At 48.4% G+C, this 18,340-nt stretch overlaps 2 protein-coding genes across 3 annotated transcripts; one reads left to right on the top strand and one right to left on the bottom strand.

The window, feature by feature from the left end:
- Positions 1 to 729: 729 nt before the first annotated feature.
- hnrnpm (heterogeneous nuclear ribonucleoprotein M) lies at positions 730 to 8,009 on the bottom strand. Of its 2 annotated transcripts, XM_030784616.1 has the most exons (16): positions 7,789 to 8,009; positions 6,900 to 7,072; positions 5,223 to 5,275; positions 4,466 to 4,473; positions 4,267 to 4,360; positions 3,766 to 4,014; positions 3,331 to 3,484; positions 3,122 to 3,171; positions 2,959 to 3,016; positions 2,656 to 2,772; positions 2,476 to 2,517; positions 2,260 to 2,331; positions 2,048 to 2,149; positions 1,345 to 1,892; positions 1,177 to 1,228; positions 730 to 966 (listed from the first exon to the last, which is right to left on the bottom strand). In XM_030784616.1, the coding sequence occupies exons 1-16, from the start codon at positions 7,818 to 7,820 to the stop codon at positions 803 to 805; spliced, it is 1,968 nt and encodes a 655-aa protein (XP_030640476.1). In that variant the 5' UTR covers positions 7,821 to 8,009; the 3' UTR covers positions 730 to 802. The 2 variants fall into 2 exon arrangements, with proteins under 2 accessions (XP_030640476.1, XP_030640477.1); XM_030784617.1 differs by lacking the exons at positions 5,223 to 5,275; positions 7,789 to 8,009 and having other exon boundaries at positions 731 to 966; positions 6,900 to 6,954.
- A 794-nt stretch (positions 8,010 to 8,803) lies between these two features.
- LOC115820909 (ras-related protein Rab-11B-like) lies at positions 8,804 to 11,594 on the top strand. Its single transcript, XM_030784618.1, has 5 exons — positions 8,804 to 8,843; positions 10,094 to 10,289; positions 10,710 to 10,903; positions 11,073 to 11,153; positions 11,439 to 11,594. Exons 1-5 carry the CDS (start codon positions 8,804 to 8,806, stop codon positions 11,582 to 11,584), a joined length of 657 nt encoding a protein of 218 aa, XP_030640478.1. The 3' UTR covers positions 11,585 to 11,594.
- The last annotated feature ends 6,746 nt before the right edge of the window (positions 11,595 to 18,340 follow it).

Genomic DNA, 18,340 nt, shown 5'->3' with positions numbered 1-18,340 from the left:
ATGTCATCTTGGAAGAATCACCAGTTCATACCAAGTGAAGTGGAATGTTTATTTTTGTTTCATGTGAATACAGGCATCTGAAACTTTGTAATCCTTTGATAACAAAGGCGACCCAAAAGATGCAAGACTACAAATTGGTAAAAAGTAATCACTAACCAGTACTATTATAAAAAGTAATAAATGTCTTTCAATAAACTGGCATTCAAAAAGGCAAGTTTAAAATAAAAGCTGTTAAATATAGTTTGTGTTCAATTACACAAGTGAAGAATCCACCCGTCAAGCACAGACCATGAAAAAAAAAAAAAAAAAAAAGCCATCAGTTGAATATGGAGTCATTCATCATTTTTGTTTTAATTCTCTGTTTTAGGAACTGTAATACGTGAAAACAAGCATCATAATTATCATCCAATCTGTATGCAAAATGTTTGTGTACAAAACTCTGAAGGACTTTATTTTCTAAAAACCAAAACACAAAAACACACAAATATCCCATTTTAAGGTCTCGTGACTGAGATTTATTACCAAACGTTCCATAAGGGCAATGGAGAAAAACATTACAATAAAAAGAATGGAGAGAGAGAAAAACAAAAAACAAAAACAAAAACCAAAAATAAAAATTTGGTCTCTAAAATCCATGAACAAGCCGAACTAAAAGTGCAAAACTCTTTTGCACTGATACAAAAATTTTAGTTTAACAAAAAGGAAGGGGGGAGGGGGGGGGAGAGAAAAAAAAAAAAAAAAAAAGAGAGAGAGAGAAAAGATGGAGGGATGGGTGTGGTGGAGGAGTAAGTGGCGGGTGGTTTTATGCGTTCCTGTCGATCCTGACGTCGATCTCCCTCCCGTTGAGTCGGAAGCCGTTCATGGTGCGACAGGCTCTCTCCGCCGTCTCCGGGCTGTCGAAGCGAACCACGCCGCAGCCCTTGGACTTGCCGTTCTCCATCTTAATATCAGCGTACTGCACCATACCTGTCACACACCACAAGTGTGGCAAAGTTTAAAATCAAATGTGTTGCACTGAAAGCGCTGACGAGACATGAGTAACCTGTGTTGATGCGAGATTCATGTGAAAAACGCCTGGATGCTGAGGAGGGGGGGCTGAACTGGGTGAGTAGCGGGGGCTTAATTTGGCAGAGGAGAGGGTTTGAGTGTGGAGTTACTAGAGGGGTGAACTCTTACCACATGCATTAAAGGTATCCTTCAGCATCTTCCAGGTGAAATCAAACGGCAACTGAAACGAGAGAACAAACACGTTTTAATTGTGCTTTTATATCACAACACAACTAACCCAAATGGAGGATCACATTAGAGAACACAGCGGAGTCACACCCCTGTGTCTGGACTCACATTTCTGACAAAGATCTGACAGCCCTTCCTGGCGTTGGCTCCCGCCCCGGTGCCAGTCCCGCTGAAGGAACCACCGAAGTTTCCACGTTCGAGATCCGAGGGACGGTCAAATTGGCCTCCGGTTCCAGAGCCCATGCGGTCGAGGTTGGAGCCCATGCGGTCGAGTCCCGTGGCAGGGAAACGGTCGTGACCGGCTCCGCCCATGCGGTCAAAATTGGTTCCCATCCGCTCCAGCCCGGTGTTCATTCTGTCCATGCCGAGAGGAGAGCTGAAGTCCATCCCACTGCCCATGCGGTCCAAGCTGGACGGGCCCAGACGGTCAAACCCTGCCGGTCCCAGGCGGTCCACTCCAGAGGTCATGCGGTCCAGGCCAGAACCCAATCTGTCCAGCCCAGAGCCCATACGATCAAACCCAGATCCAAGCCTGTCCAGATCAGACACGCGATCCATTCGGTCCATGCCCAGCCGGTCCAGGCCACCCATGCGGTCCATTCCACCGCCAAGACGGTCCATACCAGAACCCATTCTATCCATACCCAAGGAGTTTCCTAAACAACCAAACACAGGCAGTGGGTTACACCACTGAACTATTACCACAGACAAGGTTACGACACATGATCACTGTTAGACAGCTCTGATTCTTCGAGGATTAAGTCCATCTGGGTCAGTCTTACTGGTTAAGGGTGAAGTGCTGATTACTCACCCATTCCCCTGTCAAAGTCTCCAAAGTTGTTGCGAGACATGCCCATCTCGTTACGGCCACCGAATTCTCTGTCAAACGCTGCACCGATGCCGCGATCCATTTCTGTAGAGTGGTCAAAACAGAAGGTTAGTTACCCAGGCTACACGCAAGATGAGCTTTAGACCAGGGTGTGTGTGTGTGTGTGTGTGTGAGTGTGTAGGGAAAAATCCCACCATTCATCCTGCCCATTCCACCGGGTCCAAAACGATCCATGTTGTTCATTCCACCGCCGAAGTTATCGATTCCTTCAATTAAAAAAAAAAAACACACCACACAAGATGAGATGAGGATTGATCACAGACTCACAGGGGAGACCCCACACTCAGTGCCCTGCTGCTGTATATGGTTTCTGTAAAACATTCTGTGAAACACGTTTCAAAAACACATACCCCCCATTCGACCCATGCCACCAAAACCCATTCCATCCATGCCTACGAGAAGAAGGAGAAAATAAACAAACAGATGAGTATGGGGGGAGCAGACGAAAAAAAAAAAAGATCATGAATGAACAGTGAGATCAGAGATCAAACACGCATCCCATCATGCAAAGCGCCGACTCCCTGTCTCACCTCCGGGGCCCATGTTGTTCATGCCGCCTCCTCCTCCTCCTCCACCTCTGTTGAGCTGGGTGGCGTCGATGGGCTGCCCGCCCGGCCCCAGGCCCAGACCGATGCCACTCAGACCACCTACGGCCAAACAGGACACAGGGGCCCCCATCAGACAGACACACAACAGGCTCTGCACTCAACACTGCACCACTGACATTCTCACACTTCTCCACTTCACTCATTTCAAAAAGCTTTACACAAAGCCGTTTTCACTGTCGCCATGGTTACTTTAGTCATCTTCCCCGAGAGAAGCTGCGGACTTACGGGGGAGTGCTGGAGGTCTCTCTGGTGGTCCAAAGTCCTTGGGCAGAGATTTCTCATCCTAATAAAACAAACCATATTTCTTTTCTTTAATAACCATCCATTCGCCACGCCTCGCATACCTGTTTAGATGAACTACCTACACATTTGGAGAAAAGTCACTTACCAGTTTAACATGCATGACTCTGTTGAATAGGAGCTGTCCATTGAACATGGCTGTTGGCATTATTAAGGAAAACTTCATGCAAAACCGAAACATTTAACATTCAAATCCGTAAAACAGCAGCAGACATGAGGAGAGCACACAGGCGTGCAGTGTGTGTGTGTGTGTACGTGTGTGTGCATGTGTGAGTTGTTTGGCACAGTGAAGGATACAGACTGCCTGAACAGCCTCGATGGGCATCTCAAAGGTCACTGTCCCCATGCCTCTGCTCTTCCCGTCTTTGTCCTCCAGGATGTCGGCGCGCACCACCACTCCAGCCATACTGAACACCTCCTTCAGCTTCTTCCAGCCCACCTTATAGTCCAGCTGCAACCCCACACACACACACACACACACACACAGAGCACCATACAGTTCAGTCAAACAGCAGCTCCACAACAGCACTGAAACACCCAGACTGTGACATTTTTATTACAGAGAAAATTCAAAAGTTTCTTGGTTCAAGATGTGAAAACATTGTTCAAATTTACTCAAAGTTCAGATGCGGGCTAGCCAACGCATCCCAAAAAGTCCTTAGTTAACAACAAATGAGGAGTTGAGTGTGTTCGACAAGCTGCCGGCGACCAAGGGTCCGAGGCTAATCTTACGTTAGCAACGAAGACGGTGCTTCCTATTTTGCCGGCCTGAAGTCCGTGGATGATCTCGTTGGGAATGTTGGGGTTGTTCATGAGGCTGGGGGGGATGTTGACCATGGGCGGGGCGCCAGGCCCTGGTCCCATTCCCATTCCCATGCCCATACCTCCGCCCATTCCACCACCCATGCCCCCAGGGGGGCCTCCGCCACCCCCACCCTGGGCACGCTGAGCGTCTCGCTGGGCTATCAGACCATCTGGGTCCTATGCACACATACACAGAGGAGTCACTATGTTACAGCATCAGGTTAGTGTGGATATAACAATGTAACGAATGCGAACTAGCATCACTGGAGGAACTGGCGGATACGCAGTGTAACGAATGCTAACTAGCATCACTGTAAGAACTGGCGGATACGCAATGTAATGAATGCTAACTAGCATCACTGTAGGAACTGGCGGATACGGGGGAACTGAATAGAAATGGAACAAATACAGATGGGGCTAAACTCTTACCTCCTTCACCTTCAACGGGCGTCCGTTTAGCACATGTTTGTTCACCTTCTCCACGGCCTTTTTCATCAGCTCCTCGGTGCGGAACTCAACCACACTATAAAAGGTCCAGACAAAATGAACACCACATCATTGAATATGGGCAAATAAAAAAAAAGATAAAAGAAAAAACAGAGATAAAAAGATTGAGAGAGGTACTTACGCACAACCCTGTGTTCAATGAAGTCATCAAGGAGGGGGCAACAAGAGCCAGAAAAAAGAAGGAGGAAGAGCAAGTCAGAAAACAAACGGGAGAAAACTGAGAGACCAAAATGTAAAAGTATATATCCACTAAACACAGTGTTTAACCGTTACGTGTTATACTGCTCAAGTTCTACATCTCTCTGTATGTGACTGTGCCAAACTCGCGAGGCTCAGAGTGACTTCAGAATGCTGCAAACCCTCGACCTCACAACGGGAACAGACGTAACATGTTCTACCTGTAGCAATTTTCCAGAACAAATGGCACTCCGCCAACATAGTTATTCCGGTAAAAACGCTTTCTACGCGTTTTATAAAGACCCCTACTCGTTTTTAAGAAAACCGCGGCTATGGACTCGTTAAGTACGGCCATTGAGTTTCGCACTGGCCTAATTCTTTCAACCCAATTAGCTGAAGTCCCAAATGACCAACACCACCAAATCACATGGTCCGTGCAAGCTGCTGCGTTCACGTCATGAGGGACTGGAGCCACGAGAGAGAGCAGAAATTACCAAACAGGACTCAAAACCATTCCTGTGATCCCACTCCGTAACCATTATCCAACCTATTTTCACCCAGGAGTCACCCGACAACATTTGAGACTCAGGTCTGAATATTCCCAACAATGAAAGGAGATTTAAAAAAAAAAAAAAAAGAAAGAAAAAAAAAAAAAAAAAGAAACTCATTCGGACAAACTGAGGTTCGTCTGTTTCACTTACCCTTGATTTGCCTTCTGCGTCCATTAAGTGTTCCACGTACGTTACCTCACCCACTACAAATCAGATTCCAGACGACACACACCAAAGGGAGAGAAGCCGAGAGAACAATTGGGGTTTAGAGCAGACACACAACCGGTGGGGGTGACAGTGAGCTTGGCTGTCTAAGTCCAGAGCATTCCACCCCCCAGCACCACAGCAACACAATTCTGGTACAGGTCTACAAAGAGCAAGCGCTTCATCTGCAAATGGCACTTCTTAAGCTGTCCTTGCAGGAGCCTCAACACCTTGAGCGACAGATTAACCACCCCTCTGATCATACTCTCCAATTGAAATGCATCTTCACCTTGGACTTTTTTAAATAAACTTAGGGTCAGGATGAAACTGACCGAAAAAGGATTGAATCTTAAAAATCAACAGTTCCCAACTCTTGAGATAAGCGAAATCCGCAACAACTCGACAGAGCCGAGACCAGAAGGTTTGTCTGAGCAAAATTGTTATAGCAACTGTTAACCCAAACCACAAGACCGTCAAGTAGGTAGGCCCGTATGGATGCCCCGAGTCAGTAGCCACCCCTAACTAACACTGCACTGGTGTGACCTAAACCAACTCCAAAGACAGGCTGCAGAAGGCTTAAAACTGCACACCTTTGGAATCTCTAACCAAAGTGCAAAATCTGCTGGCACAAAATTAATTCTGATTCGTGCAGAATGAAGTTACGAACCACCACGGCCGTGTCCGGCCGATAAAGTCCACTCAGTCAATGGACAGCCCACTTCTCATTTGACACAAGGACAAGCTTAAGAAGCTGCTTTACTCTGCAGACCTGTACCCCAAGACTTCTCCAACACACATCCATTAATAGGTACAATACGGAGTTCTGCTGTGGCAAACCTAAAAAAGAGAATGCAATTTAATGCTAGTCAGTCCATTCCAAATGACACAACACAGGATTTCCACTAGGTATGCACACCACAGGGCATGCAGAGCACAACCGCGGTACACAAAGTTATCGTACAGTAGAGAGAGCCTGTGCTTTACCCCACATATCAGCTAGCATTGTTACATACCTTAAAGAACTCAGTTGGTTTATTCATTTGTGAACAAACTGGCTCAAATGTAATTGCAATTGCCCATGCCCCAATCTCCAAAGTGATTAAACAGCGAGAATGTGACCAAAGACTGGGGAGGATGAAATCTGAAAGGGCTGCTGTCCCAATACAACAACCACGTAGAGTTTCTGAAAACTCTTCAAATGGTGCTTTACTGGAGCTCTACTTAAATTCAGTGACTTCACACATTCAACGCTCAAGCTGTGTCACCCAGAGTTGATTGTTCAATGCTGGAAATCCCAGTCTATGCAGAGCACAATCCGTATACAAATACAGAACTGACAGTCACAGTCAGAGATATAAATGTAGCGTACAGGTGAAAAGTTGACCTATAAACAGATTGGAGAGTTTCCAAACAGCAACATTTCCGTGAGAATAGACAAGGGCCTCCTGAATCAATGTTGTGAAATAACTACCCAAGTCTGAAAGTAACCACTACCTGGACCAACAAGCTAGGAAATCCCATTTCCAAATCTGGGATGCAACGACAGAGGAAGACACTCTAATCCCGAAGGAACTGAACGCAAAAGCCCTCTACGCTTCGTGGTACGGCGTTGCAAATCCTTACCCTTTTCTTTCATTAGGTCTTTGAGAGCTTGCCATTTCACGTCGTAAGGGATATTGCTGACAAAAACGCGGTATCTCTTGGACGGGTTCCCGTAGGGCTCAAACCGCCCCCCACCGCGCTTCTGGGACCGCTCCTTCCTTGGCTCGTGGTTGGGTTTGCCATTCACGGGCCCTCTGGGAACAGAAAGGCTCGTGAAAATACGTAATCACCAAAAGAAAGAAAGAAAGAAAGAAAATCAACTCATCGCGTAGCCTAACTGTTGTCGGAGTCTTAAAACCATGTCACAGTGCATACAGCTTAAGTGTTTGGAGAATCGATTTAGCCAAGCTAGTTCGATCACGTACATTTCTCTTCGCTTATAAAACGCTGAGAAGATTAAAAACGTACATAAACAGTTAGTAATTGCGAACCTGCCGTCTATGAAACGCTACCTAAGTCACTATAGGTGGCAAACAATAACAGATCTATGGACTTTATATTCAGCTAGCTCATTAGCTAACGAACCCATTTTTGCAAACTTCGAGTAAAGTAATTATTTGTCTAGTGGTAAAGTTGAGATAAGTACAATGTTGGGTGCAAACTAAAGTGAAGTCCTGCAAATTACTAATATCTGGGCGCAATCTGCGCCGTACAGGTTATTCTTTAACCCTGGCCGGCTAACAAAAGAACAGCAAGCTTTTATAGCGGCCTATCGTCTCCACCGGTGGAACTAGCTAACTACGCAGGCTTGCTGATTAGCGATCATTCATAACATACACATCACGCTCGAGTCGAATAATACCGTTAGGTTTCTAAGATGAGAGGGCACAAAGCGCTTCAAAAAAGGGCCTCCGTATTCTTTATGATGTTAATAACGACCACTAAATGATCAAACTGAGTCAGCTCTTACCCTTGGCCTGGTTTCTCAGCTTCAGTCGACATTTTGGTGCGGCTTGTTCTTCACAAACACGTCGACTATACGATAAAGTTTGAGTCGATTGGTTTTAAATATTACTTTAAAAAGCCAGTTACGGCTCTCTACAACTGTTCGTCTTCAATCTGTTTCCTCGGATATCGGCTCTGGTTAAGTTGTTTTCGCTTAACTTGCACGCTTACTGAGGGCTGGTTGAAATGGCGGTTAAAACACTGAGGAGCTAGCGTTATGAAGGTGCGCGAGCATCAAGTCGCTCGTGCATTCTGGGAATTCGTCCTGACGCAGTTGTTGGATTGCATGCGTGTGCGCTACTAGCTTTGGCGATAACGTGCTCCGATCCGTTGCCTGTAATAGTGACTTTTTTCCCGATTAATTTACTGAGATATTATTGACAATCTGTCACACCGATTCACTTTTCTGCCCCTATAGTTATTAGACGGGGTTATGCAGAAAAACTGTCCGTAAACAAAATCCCCTTGCGACACACAGAAACTCAGTCAATACTGTAGCAAAATAATTTCGCGCAACGTTGTATTGAAGTAAAAGCTCTTCACTAAGCTATTTTTCAGACTTTTAACAGCTCTGTCATGTTCCTTGTTAATCACTGGTTAAATGTTAATGCTGGACCTTCAAAACACTGACCTGTGACATATATTCGTAATATCAATCAAATAAATGTTTAAACGTCACTTGACATATGCTAGTTTTCTTCTATTCTCGTCTCTTCTGATGACAAATAGATAGCATCAGTTGTATTTTTCTTAATGAATATGTTGGCAGTGGCAAATTAAAGGACCCCTCCCTTCCTGCAGTCGGAGAGATCTCTTCCTACAACGGCCGGGTTGCGATAGTCAGCGCATTGCTTAAGTGAGTGAGGTTCGTGTATGCATGCTGACGGAGAGAGAGCGACTGCTTCGCACCAGAGGCGTTGGAGACGTTTGAATTAAACCGCATTCACTTTCTCTTCTGAAGCTGGAGCCTTTTTTCAAACATGGGGAACAGAGATGATGAATACGATTTCTTATTCAAAGGTAAACCAGCCATGCCAACCTTCCTGGTTGGGTAATATCTGTCTCGGAATGTTTTTTTTTTAATCCACACTGTGCTAGAATCTTCTGAACAGTGTGTATCTGTTGTGTGTAGTCTTGTCTAATCCATAAAGTGATTGTTTAATGTGAATTCTAATCAGCGCTCATACCCGGTGAAAACCTATGATTGTCGCATTGTGTTAGATAGATCAAAGCGAGCGAATGGTGGACCTCAGCATTAATTGTTCGCTAGGATGTGTCGGTTCTTTAGATCAAGGAAAATACATGGAATTTCTAGTACATAATGTGGCAGTTTATTTAGCGCTTTGCGGCATTTGCAGAAACTGTCTTTCTGTGTGTTGGCTGAATTCCGTTTTTTGTAAAATGCGCTTGGTGCATTTCATCACATTTTTTTGTTGGGAGAATTACAGCATTCATTTACATCGTCGTAAAATCCATATAAAAACCGAGTTTGTGTTAGACACAGGGGGCCAAAAAATGTAGGAGCACCGGAAGGGAGAGCACAGGGTAGAAATGTTGATTCAGACTTCCACAGTACAGGACCACAGCTTCCTCTAGTCAGATGGCACAAAGGCAAAGTTCAGTGGTGTTTCCTTTAAAAAAAAAAGACAGAGCAGCATTTTTTCTGGATTTACGACTCAGGGTCAACCATTTACCGGCAAAGCACAATGAGCTCGATTTTTTTTCCAGGCCTCAAACGAATAAATAAATAAGTAAATAACGTTGAGAACTTAGGACACGCTATGTTAAGCCACAGCTGTCCACTGATTGTGGTTAGAAGTCACTCTGAATCAGAGACCGTGATAAATGAATAAACGTGTGTTTCATCGTTAAACTTGTTTCAAGGCTACGAATGGGCGTTTGTGTTTAAGGCATGTGTATCGTTTGAAATGTGTTTTGCGTTGTACTGGTATTGATTAGGTAATGGCTTCTTTTGCTTTGGCAGCTCATAACTTTGCTGTGCTGAAGCATCACTGATAGCGATCAGCATAGATTTTCTAGGCGGCTGCTCTCTCTCTGTGTGTGTGTGTGTGTGTGTGTTAATGTGGTGGATGGGTAGAATATTCTGGAAAAGTCCAAGGCTCCTCTCTGGCAATGTCGGATGTGTGATGGTTTTATTAAGTAGTTTGTGTGTTGAAAGACAATAACTGATTGCCCCATGGCAGATGTGTTAATGCTCAGGGTGTTTGGTAAAGGTTTGTGTGTTTGTGTGTGTGTGTGTTTTACATCAGTGGTGCTGATCGGAGACTCCGGCGTGGGGAAGAGTAACCTGCTGTCCCGTTTCACACGGAACGAGTTTAACCTGGAGAGTAAGAGCACCATCGGAGTGGAGTTTGCCACTCGCAGCATCCAAGTGGACGGCAAAACCATCAAGGCTCAGATCTGGGACACAGCAGGACAGGAGAGATACAGAGCCATCACCTCAGCGTGAGTGTATACACACACACACACTCACACTCAGTACTAAACCATCATCAATATGGAGACATTCGATAGTGAGGATTGTTCAGAATGAGACGCAGTGTGATCTGAAGAGCTCCACCATCTCGACCTAAATCATCAACTTCTAAATCATATGATTTATGTCATGAGTCTGTTGATGAGTTTCTGAATATTATTGTCAGATGTGTTAGACTAGAACTGGAATACAGGAATGACACTCTCCTGAAACACTCTGACCTCTGACCTCAGTTTTGTTTTCATTTCTTTGATTATTATAATAAACATAGTCTTTGCGTGCGCATGTGTGTTTGTGTGTGTGTGTGTGTGTGTGTGTGCGCGCGTGTGTGTGTGTGTTTGTGTGTGTGTGTGTGTGTGTGTGTGTGTGTGTGTGTGTGTGTGTAACAGGTACTACCGTGGTGCGGTGGGCGCCCTGTTGGTCTATGACATCGCTAAACATCTTACCTATGAGAACGTGGAGCGCTGGCTGAAGGAACTGCGTGATCACGCTGACAACAACATCGTCATCATGTTGGTGGGAAACAAGAGCGACCTGCGTCACCTCAGGGCGGTGCCCACCGACGAGGCTCGAGCCTTCGCAGGTAACGGCCGACAGGAAGCCCCCCGTCCGTAACCCGCCTTTATTTCACCACTAATAACTCCGCTTCATAACACAAGCACGGGGAAGAGCTTTAGAGGAGGACGGCAGTCTGGTGTGGACTCACGCTCACCTGTGCTGATGATTTAACCCTTTCACACGCTCTCTTACAGAGAAGAACAACCTGTCCTTCATCGAGACGTCAGCCTTGGACTCCACAAACGTAGAGGAGGCGTTTAAAAACATCCTCACAGGTGAGAAACAGTCTTTATAGAGCGCTGTGTGTGTGTGTTTATAGAGCGGGGTGCGTGTGTTTATAGAGCGGGGTGCGTGTGTGGGTGTGTGTGTGTGTGTTTATAGAGCGCTGTGTGTGTATTTTTAAGTGTTTGGACAGAGCTGCTCTGTGTATGTGTGTGTGTGTGTGTGTGTGTGTGTTTAGGGATTAAGGTGACCAGTGTTACCAGTTTCAGTTTCATATTCTTTGGTGTTAACGGTGATGCAAGGGGTCAGGAGAGTAAACCCAGTCTCTTGGTTTGCAGAAATCTATCGGATTGTATCACAGAAGCAGATCGCTGAGAGATCTGCGCATGACGAGTCTCCCGGCAACAACGTGGTGGACATCAGCGTCCCGCCCACCACTGACGGGCAGAGAGGCAACAAACTGCAGTGTTGCCAGAACCTGTGACATCACACCGGGATGCCCCGCCCACCTGCTTCAAACTTCCCCATCCGTCCATTCTTCCTCTTGTCTCTTTGGTTTGTTTTGTTTTGCTTTTTTTTCGGCTTTTTAACCCCCCAGTTATGAGACATCTTTCTTTTTTTGACATGGTTGCAGTCAGTCGTATCTATCGACTCATACAGGTGGAGAGCAGCGTAGTAAATGCAATTATCTCTCTCTCTCTTTCTCTCTCACTCACACACACACACACACACACACACACTCCACACAGAGCACAGAGCAGTTATCTCAGAGACACACACATTCCACACAGAGCACTGGGGATCATATTCTGTGTGTGAACCTGGAATATGGATTGAAATGCAGGATTGAGCTCCACTCTCACTCAGTGCGTCTGGACAACAGTAATGCTGTCCTCTCTGAGAGGATTCACTACACAGGATTTGTTTTTTTGTTTTGTTTTGTTTTTTTCAGTACTTAGTTCAAGTACAGAGAGGGGTTTTCACAAAGCCAGATTTCTCAGTGAACTGGATAACTGGAGTCATAAATGTTCTCTAGTTGAGGACACCACTGGACAGTTTTGATATCTGACTAACGTTATCTGGCTAACTGTGAGATCTGTTTTGAGGAAAACCCCACTCTGCGGAGTACCCTCTATACTGGAGGTACTGCAGTGGGTGTAATTAGACTCTTTCCCCACTAGATGGTGCTCTGTATATAACCACCTACTGCGGGTTAGCCCTAGTGGGATTGTTTTTTTTTCCTGCTTTGTACCATTATGTTCAGTGCCACTCAGGCAGTCTCTGCTTTTTCGTCCTCATGCCAGAAACCCTTAAAAGATGTATTTATTAAGATGGGTTTGACCTTACCCTGTTTTACTGTAAATAAAAACGTGGACTTTACAATAAATCTCCCCTCAAAGTCGAACAAATGCAGGTCTTCGTTTGTTCTTCTCAGAATTGAGCTGATGTTATGGAGCACGAGCACTTTCGTTGATATAGGTTTCATCCATTCAGACTGGCTTAAAAAAAAATGTTATTTTCATTTAACTGAACTTCATACATCTTTGAAAAGTAGAATTCAGCCAAGTTTAATGAAAGTGTGTCCCCCCAGTTCTCTGTGTGGTCTGTTTTCCTGCCTGAGGGAGACATGTAAACCTACAGTAAAGTCAGATCAGCAGAGATGAGACACGCTGTGAGGAATCAGTCTGTCGCCCGGGTGGGAAAGTGGACACGGGGCTAAAAGAGCCGGGAGGGTAGCGTCAGTGATGGGAGGGTAGCGTCAGTGATGGGAGGGTAGTGTCAGTAGGGTGAGGGTAGCGTCAGTGATGGGAGGGTAGTGTCAGTGGTGGGAGGGTAGTGTCAGTGATGGGAGGGTAGCGTCAGTGATGGGAGGGTAGTGTCAGTAGGGTGAGGGTAGCGTCAGTGATGGGAGGGTAGTGTCAGTGGTGGGAGGGTAGCGTCAGTGGTGGGAGGGTAGCGTCAGTGATGGGAGGGTAGTGTCAGTGGTGGGAGGGTAGTGTCAGTAGGGTGAGGGTAGCGTCAGTGATGGGAGGGTAGTGTCAGTAGGGTGAGGGTAGCGTCAGTGATGGGAGGGTAGTGTCAGTGGTGGGAGGGTAGCGTCAGTGATGGGAGGGTAGTGTCAGTGGTGGGAGGGTAGTGTCAGTAGGGTGAGGGTAGCGTCAGTGATGGGAGGGTAGTGTCAGTGGTGGGAGGGTAGCGTCAGTGATGGGAGGGTAGTGTCAGTGGTGGGAGGGTAGTGTCAGTAGGGTGAGGGTAGCGTCAGTGATGGGAGGGTAGTGTCAGTAGGGTGAGGGTAGCGTCAGTGGTGGGAGGGTAGTGTCAGTGGTGGGAGGGTAGCGTCAGTGATGGGAGGGTAGTGTCAGTGATGGGAGGGTAGTGTCAGTGATGGGAGGGTAGTGTCAGTGGGGTGAGGGTAGTGTCAGTGATGGGAGGGTAGCGTCAGTGGTGGGAGGGTAGCGTCAGTGGTGGGAGGGTAGCGTCAGTGATGGGAGGGTAGCGTCAGTGGTGGGAGGGTAGCGTCAGTGATGGGAGGGTAGCGTCAGTGGTGGGAGGGTAGCGTCAGTGATGGGAGGGTAGAGTCAGTGATGGGAGGGTAGCGTCAGTGATGGGAGGGTAGTGTCAGTAGGGTGAGGGTAGCGTCAGTGATGGGAGGGTAGCGTCAGTGATGGGAGGGTAGCGTCAGTGGTGGGAGGGTAGCGTCAGTGATGGGAGGGTAGCGTCAGTGGTGGGAGGGTAGCGTCAGTGGTGGGAGGGTAGAGTCAGTGATGGGAGGGTAGCGTCAGTGATGGGAGGGTAGTGTCAGTAGGGTGAGGGTAGCGTCAGTGATGGGAGGGTAGCGTCAGTGATGGGAGGGTAGCGTCAGTGGTGGGAGGGTAGCGTCAGTGATGGGAGGGTAGCGTCAGTGGTGGGAGGGTAGCGTCAGTGGTGGGAGGGTAGCGTCAGTGATGGGAGGGTAGCGTCAGTGGTGGGAGGGTAGCGTCAGTGGTGGGAGGGTAGCGTCAGTGATGGGAGGGTAGTGTCAGTAGGGTGAGGGTAGCGTCAGTGGTGGGAGGGTAGCGTCAGTGGTGGGAGGGTAGTGTCAGTGGTGGGAGGGTAGTGTCAGTAGGGTGAGGGTAGCGTCAGTGATGGGAGGGTAGTGTCAGTGATGGGAGGGTAGCGTCAGTGATGGGAGGGTAGTGTCAGTGATGGGAGGGTAGTGTCAGTAGGGTGAGGGTAGCGTCAGTGATGGGAGGGTAGTGTCAGTGGTGGGAGGGTAGCGTCAGTGATGGGAGGGTAGCGTCAGTGATGGGAGGGTAGTGTCAGTGATGAGAGGGTAGCGTCAGTGGTGGGAGGGTAGCGTCAGTGATGGGAGGGTAGTGTCAGTGATGGGAGGGTAGTGTCAGTGATGGGAGGGTAGCGTCAGTGGTGGGAGGGTAGCGTCAGTGATGGGAGGGTAGTGTCAGTGATGGGAGGGTAGTGTCAGTGATGGGAGGGTAGTGTCAGTGGGGTGAGGGTAGTGTCAGTGATGGGAGGGTAGTGTCAGTGGGGTGAGGGTAGCGTCAGTGGTGGGAGGGTAGTGTCAGTGATGGGAGGGTAGTGTCAGTGGGGTGAGGGTAGTGTCAGTGATGGGAGGGTAGTGTCAGTGGGGTGAGGGTAGTGTCAGTGGGTGGAGGGTAGCGTCAGTAGGGTGAGGGTAGCGTCAGTGATGGGAGGGTAGTGTCAGTAGGGTGAGGGTAGTGTCAGTGATGGGAGGGTAGTGTCAGTGATGGGAGGGTAGTGTCAGTGATGGGAGGGTAGCGTCAGTGGTGGGAGGGTAGCGTCAGTGATGGGAGGGTAGTGTCAGTGATGGGAGGGTAGTGTCAGTGATGGGAGGGTAGTGTCAGTGGGGTGAGGGTAGTGTCAGTGATGGGAGGGTAGTGTCAGTGGGGTGAGGGTAGCGTCAGTGGTGGGAGGGTAGTGTCAGTGATGGGAGGGTAGTGTCAGTAGGGTGAGGGTAGCGTCAGTGGTGGGAGGGTAGTGTCAGTGGTGGGAGGGTAGTGTCAGTGGTGGGAGGGTAGTGTCAGTAGGGTGAGGGTAGCGTCAGTGGGGTGAGGGTAGCGTCAGTGATGGGAGGGTAGCGTCAGTGGTGGGAGGGTAGCGTCAGTGGTGGGAGGGTAGCGTCAGTGGTGGGAGGGTAGTGTCAGTGATGGGAGGGTAGTGTCAGTAGGGTGAGGGTAGCGTCAGTGGTGGGAGGGTAGCGTCAGTGGTGGGAGGGTAGCGTCAGTGGGGTGAGGGTAGTGTCAGTGATGGGAGGGTAGCGTCAGTGGTGGGAGGGTAGTGTCAGTGATGGGAGGGTAGTGTCAGTAGGGTGAGGGTAGCGTCAGTGATGGGAGGGTAGCGTCATAGATGGGAGGGTAGTGTCAGTGATGGGAGGGTAGCGTCAGTGATGGGAGGGTAGCGTCAGTGGTGGGAGGGTAGCGTCAGTGATGGGAGGGTAGTGTCAGTGATGGGAGGGTAGTGTCAGTGGTGGGAGGGTAGCGTCAGTGATGGGAGGGTAGTGTCAGTGATGGGAGGGTAGCGTCAGTGATGTGCAGGGTAGCGTCAGTGGTGGGAGGGTAGCGTCAGTGATGGGAGGGTAGCGTCAGTGATGGGAGGGTAGCGTCAGTGATGTGCAGGGTAGCGTCAGTGGTGGGAGGGTAGCGTCAGTAGGGTGAGGGTAGCGTCAGTGATGGGAGGGTAGCGTCAGTGGTGGGAGGGTAGTGTCAGTGATGGGAGGGTAGTGTCAGTGATGGGAGGGTAGCGTCAGTGATGGGAGGGTAGTGTCAGTGATGGGAGGGTAGTGTCAGTGGTGGGAGGGTAGTGTCAGTGATGGGAGGGTAGCGTCAGTGGTGGGAGAGTAGCGTCAGTGATGGGAGGGTAGTGTCAGTGGTGGGAGGGTAGCGTCAGTGATGGGAGGGTAGTGTCAGTGATGGGAGGGTAGCGTCAGTGAAGTGCAGGGTAGCGTCAGTGGTGGGAGGGTAGCGTCAGTAGGGTGAGGGTAGCGTCAGTGATGGGAGGGTAGCGTCAGTGGTGGGAGGGTAGCGTCAGTAGGGTGAGGGTAGCGTCAGTGATGGGAGGGTAGTGTCAGTAGGGTGAGGGTAGTGTCAGTGATGGGAGGGTAGTGTCAGTGATGGGAGGGTAGCGTCAGTGATAGGAGGGTAGTGTCAGTAGGGTGAGGGTAGTGTCAGTGATGGGAGGGTAGCGTCAGTGGTGGGAGGGTAGCGTCAGTGATGGGAGGGTAGCGTCAGTAGGGTGAGGGTAGCGTCAGTGATGGGAGGGTAGCGTCAGTGATGGGAGGGTAGCGTCAGTGGTGGGAGGGTAGCGTCAGTGATGGGAGGGTAGCGTCAGTGGTGGGAGGGTGGCGTCAGTAGGGTGAGGGTAGTGTCAGTGATGGGAGGGTAGCGTCAGTGATGGGAGGGTAGCGTCAGTGGTGGGAGGGTAGCGTCAGTGATGGGAGGGTAGCGTCAGTGATGGGAGGGTAGCGTCAGTGGGTGGAGGGTAGCGTCAGTAGGGTGAGGGTAGTGTCAGTGGTGGGAGGGTAGCGTCAGTGATGGGAGGGTAGTGTCAGTGATGGGAGGGTAGTGTCAGTGATAGGAGGGTAGTGTCAGTAGGGTGAGGGTAGTGTCAGTGGTGGGAGGGTAGCGTCAGTGATGGGAGGGTAGCGTCAGTGGTGGGAGGGTAGCGTCAGTGATGGGAGGGTAGCGTCAGTGATGGGCGGGTAGTGTCAGTGGTGGGAGGGTAGTGTCAGTAGTGGGAGGGTAGCGTCAGTGATGGGAGGGTAGTGTCAGTGGTGGGAGGGTAGCGTCAGTGATGGGAGGGTAGCGTCAGTGATGGGAGGGTAGCGTCAGTGGTGGGAGGGTAGCGTCAGTGATGGGAGGGTAGCGTCAGTGATGGGAGGGTAACGTCAGTGGGGTGAGTGCAGGCTTTGTTTTGCCTTTTGTCTTTTGGCTGAAGATTTAGATCAGCACTTTGTGCTCTGACACACAGAGAGAGAGCGAGGGAGAGGGAGAGAGAGGGAGAGGTCACCATAAACAGAGCAGCAGGAAGGGGCCAAAGAATGACAGGAACAGGACCCAAACAGATTTGGACCGGTCAACAAGCAGAACACACATAACACACACAATAATGACTATTGTTAAACTGCTGTCTGATGCCTTAATTTCAAATTCGTGTGGAGCTGACTATGGAGTAAAACAGAAGTTGTGTGGAATGTTCACATGCAGTGAATACTAGTCTCCATTCTCCACTGGTAAAACCCTCTCCCTCTCATACTGGTCTCCATTCTCCACTGGTAAAACTCTCTCCCTCTCATACTGGTCTCCATTCTCCACTGGTAAAACTCTCTCCCTCTCATACTGGTCTCCATTCCCCACTAGTAAAACTTTCTCCCTCTCGTACTGGTCTCCATTCTCCACTGGTAAAACTCTCTTCCTCTCATACTGGTCTCCATTCTCCACTGGTAAAACCTTGTCCCTGTCGTACTGGTCTCCATTCTCCACTGGTGAAACTACGTCTCACGGCCCAGTGTACAGCCCACTGTCTACATAACCGCAGACCGTCATCTCACGACATGATTCTCTGTTTTGCAGATGTAATGTAATGTAAGTATAAAACTGTTTTGCAGATGTAATGTAAACTATAAAGCTGTTTTGCAGATGTAATGTAAGTATAAAACTGCTGAGAGATGTGGTAGCATTCAGACCAAAGGCACCATGATCATCTTCAGAGGTCAGTGCAGAAGATGAGAATAACAGAAAACAGAACATGTTTCATGTTTGAGCAGAAACAACAGAGGCATGGTGAAGAGCTGGGTTATGTGTGTGTGTGTGTGTGTCTCTGTGTGTGTGTGTGTGTCTCTGTGTGTGTGTGTCTGTGTGTGTGTGCAAACATCAAACTTCAGCACAGGGCAGATCCACAGCATTTCACGGTTTCTCTGGTTTGTATTTATGTTTTTTTAATTTGCTTTTGCACACTTTTTCTCTTGGCTGATTGCAAAGCACCAACATTTGGTGAGGACATTACACACACACCTTTCCATTATCCACCGCACAACAGAAATGTCATACTGTCTCAAAGAGAGAGAGAGAAAAACCACAAACAGACAAAAAAGAATGAGTGATACAAAAAACTCCTGTGCTTAATGATCCAACATAAATTACATAAATGATTCATATGATTACATTTAAAACACAATGGCAAAAAAAAAGTTATTCAAACAAACAAACAAACAAACCCAACACAG

The sequence above is a fragment of the Chanos chanos genome, chromosome 9, assembly GCF_902362185.1.
Source record: "Chanos chanos chromosome 9, fChaCha1.1, whole genome shotgun sequence".
NCBI lineage: Eukaryota > Metazoa > Chordata > Actinopteri > Gonorynchiformes > Chanidae > Chanos > Chanos chanos.
This window is presented reverse-complemented; position numbering and strand designations above follow the sequence as displayed.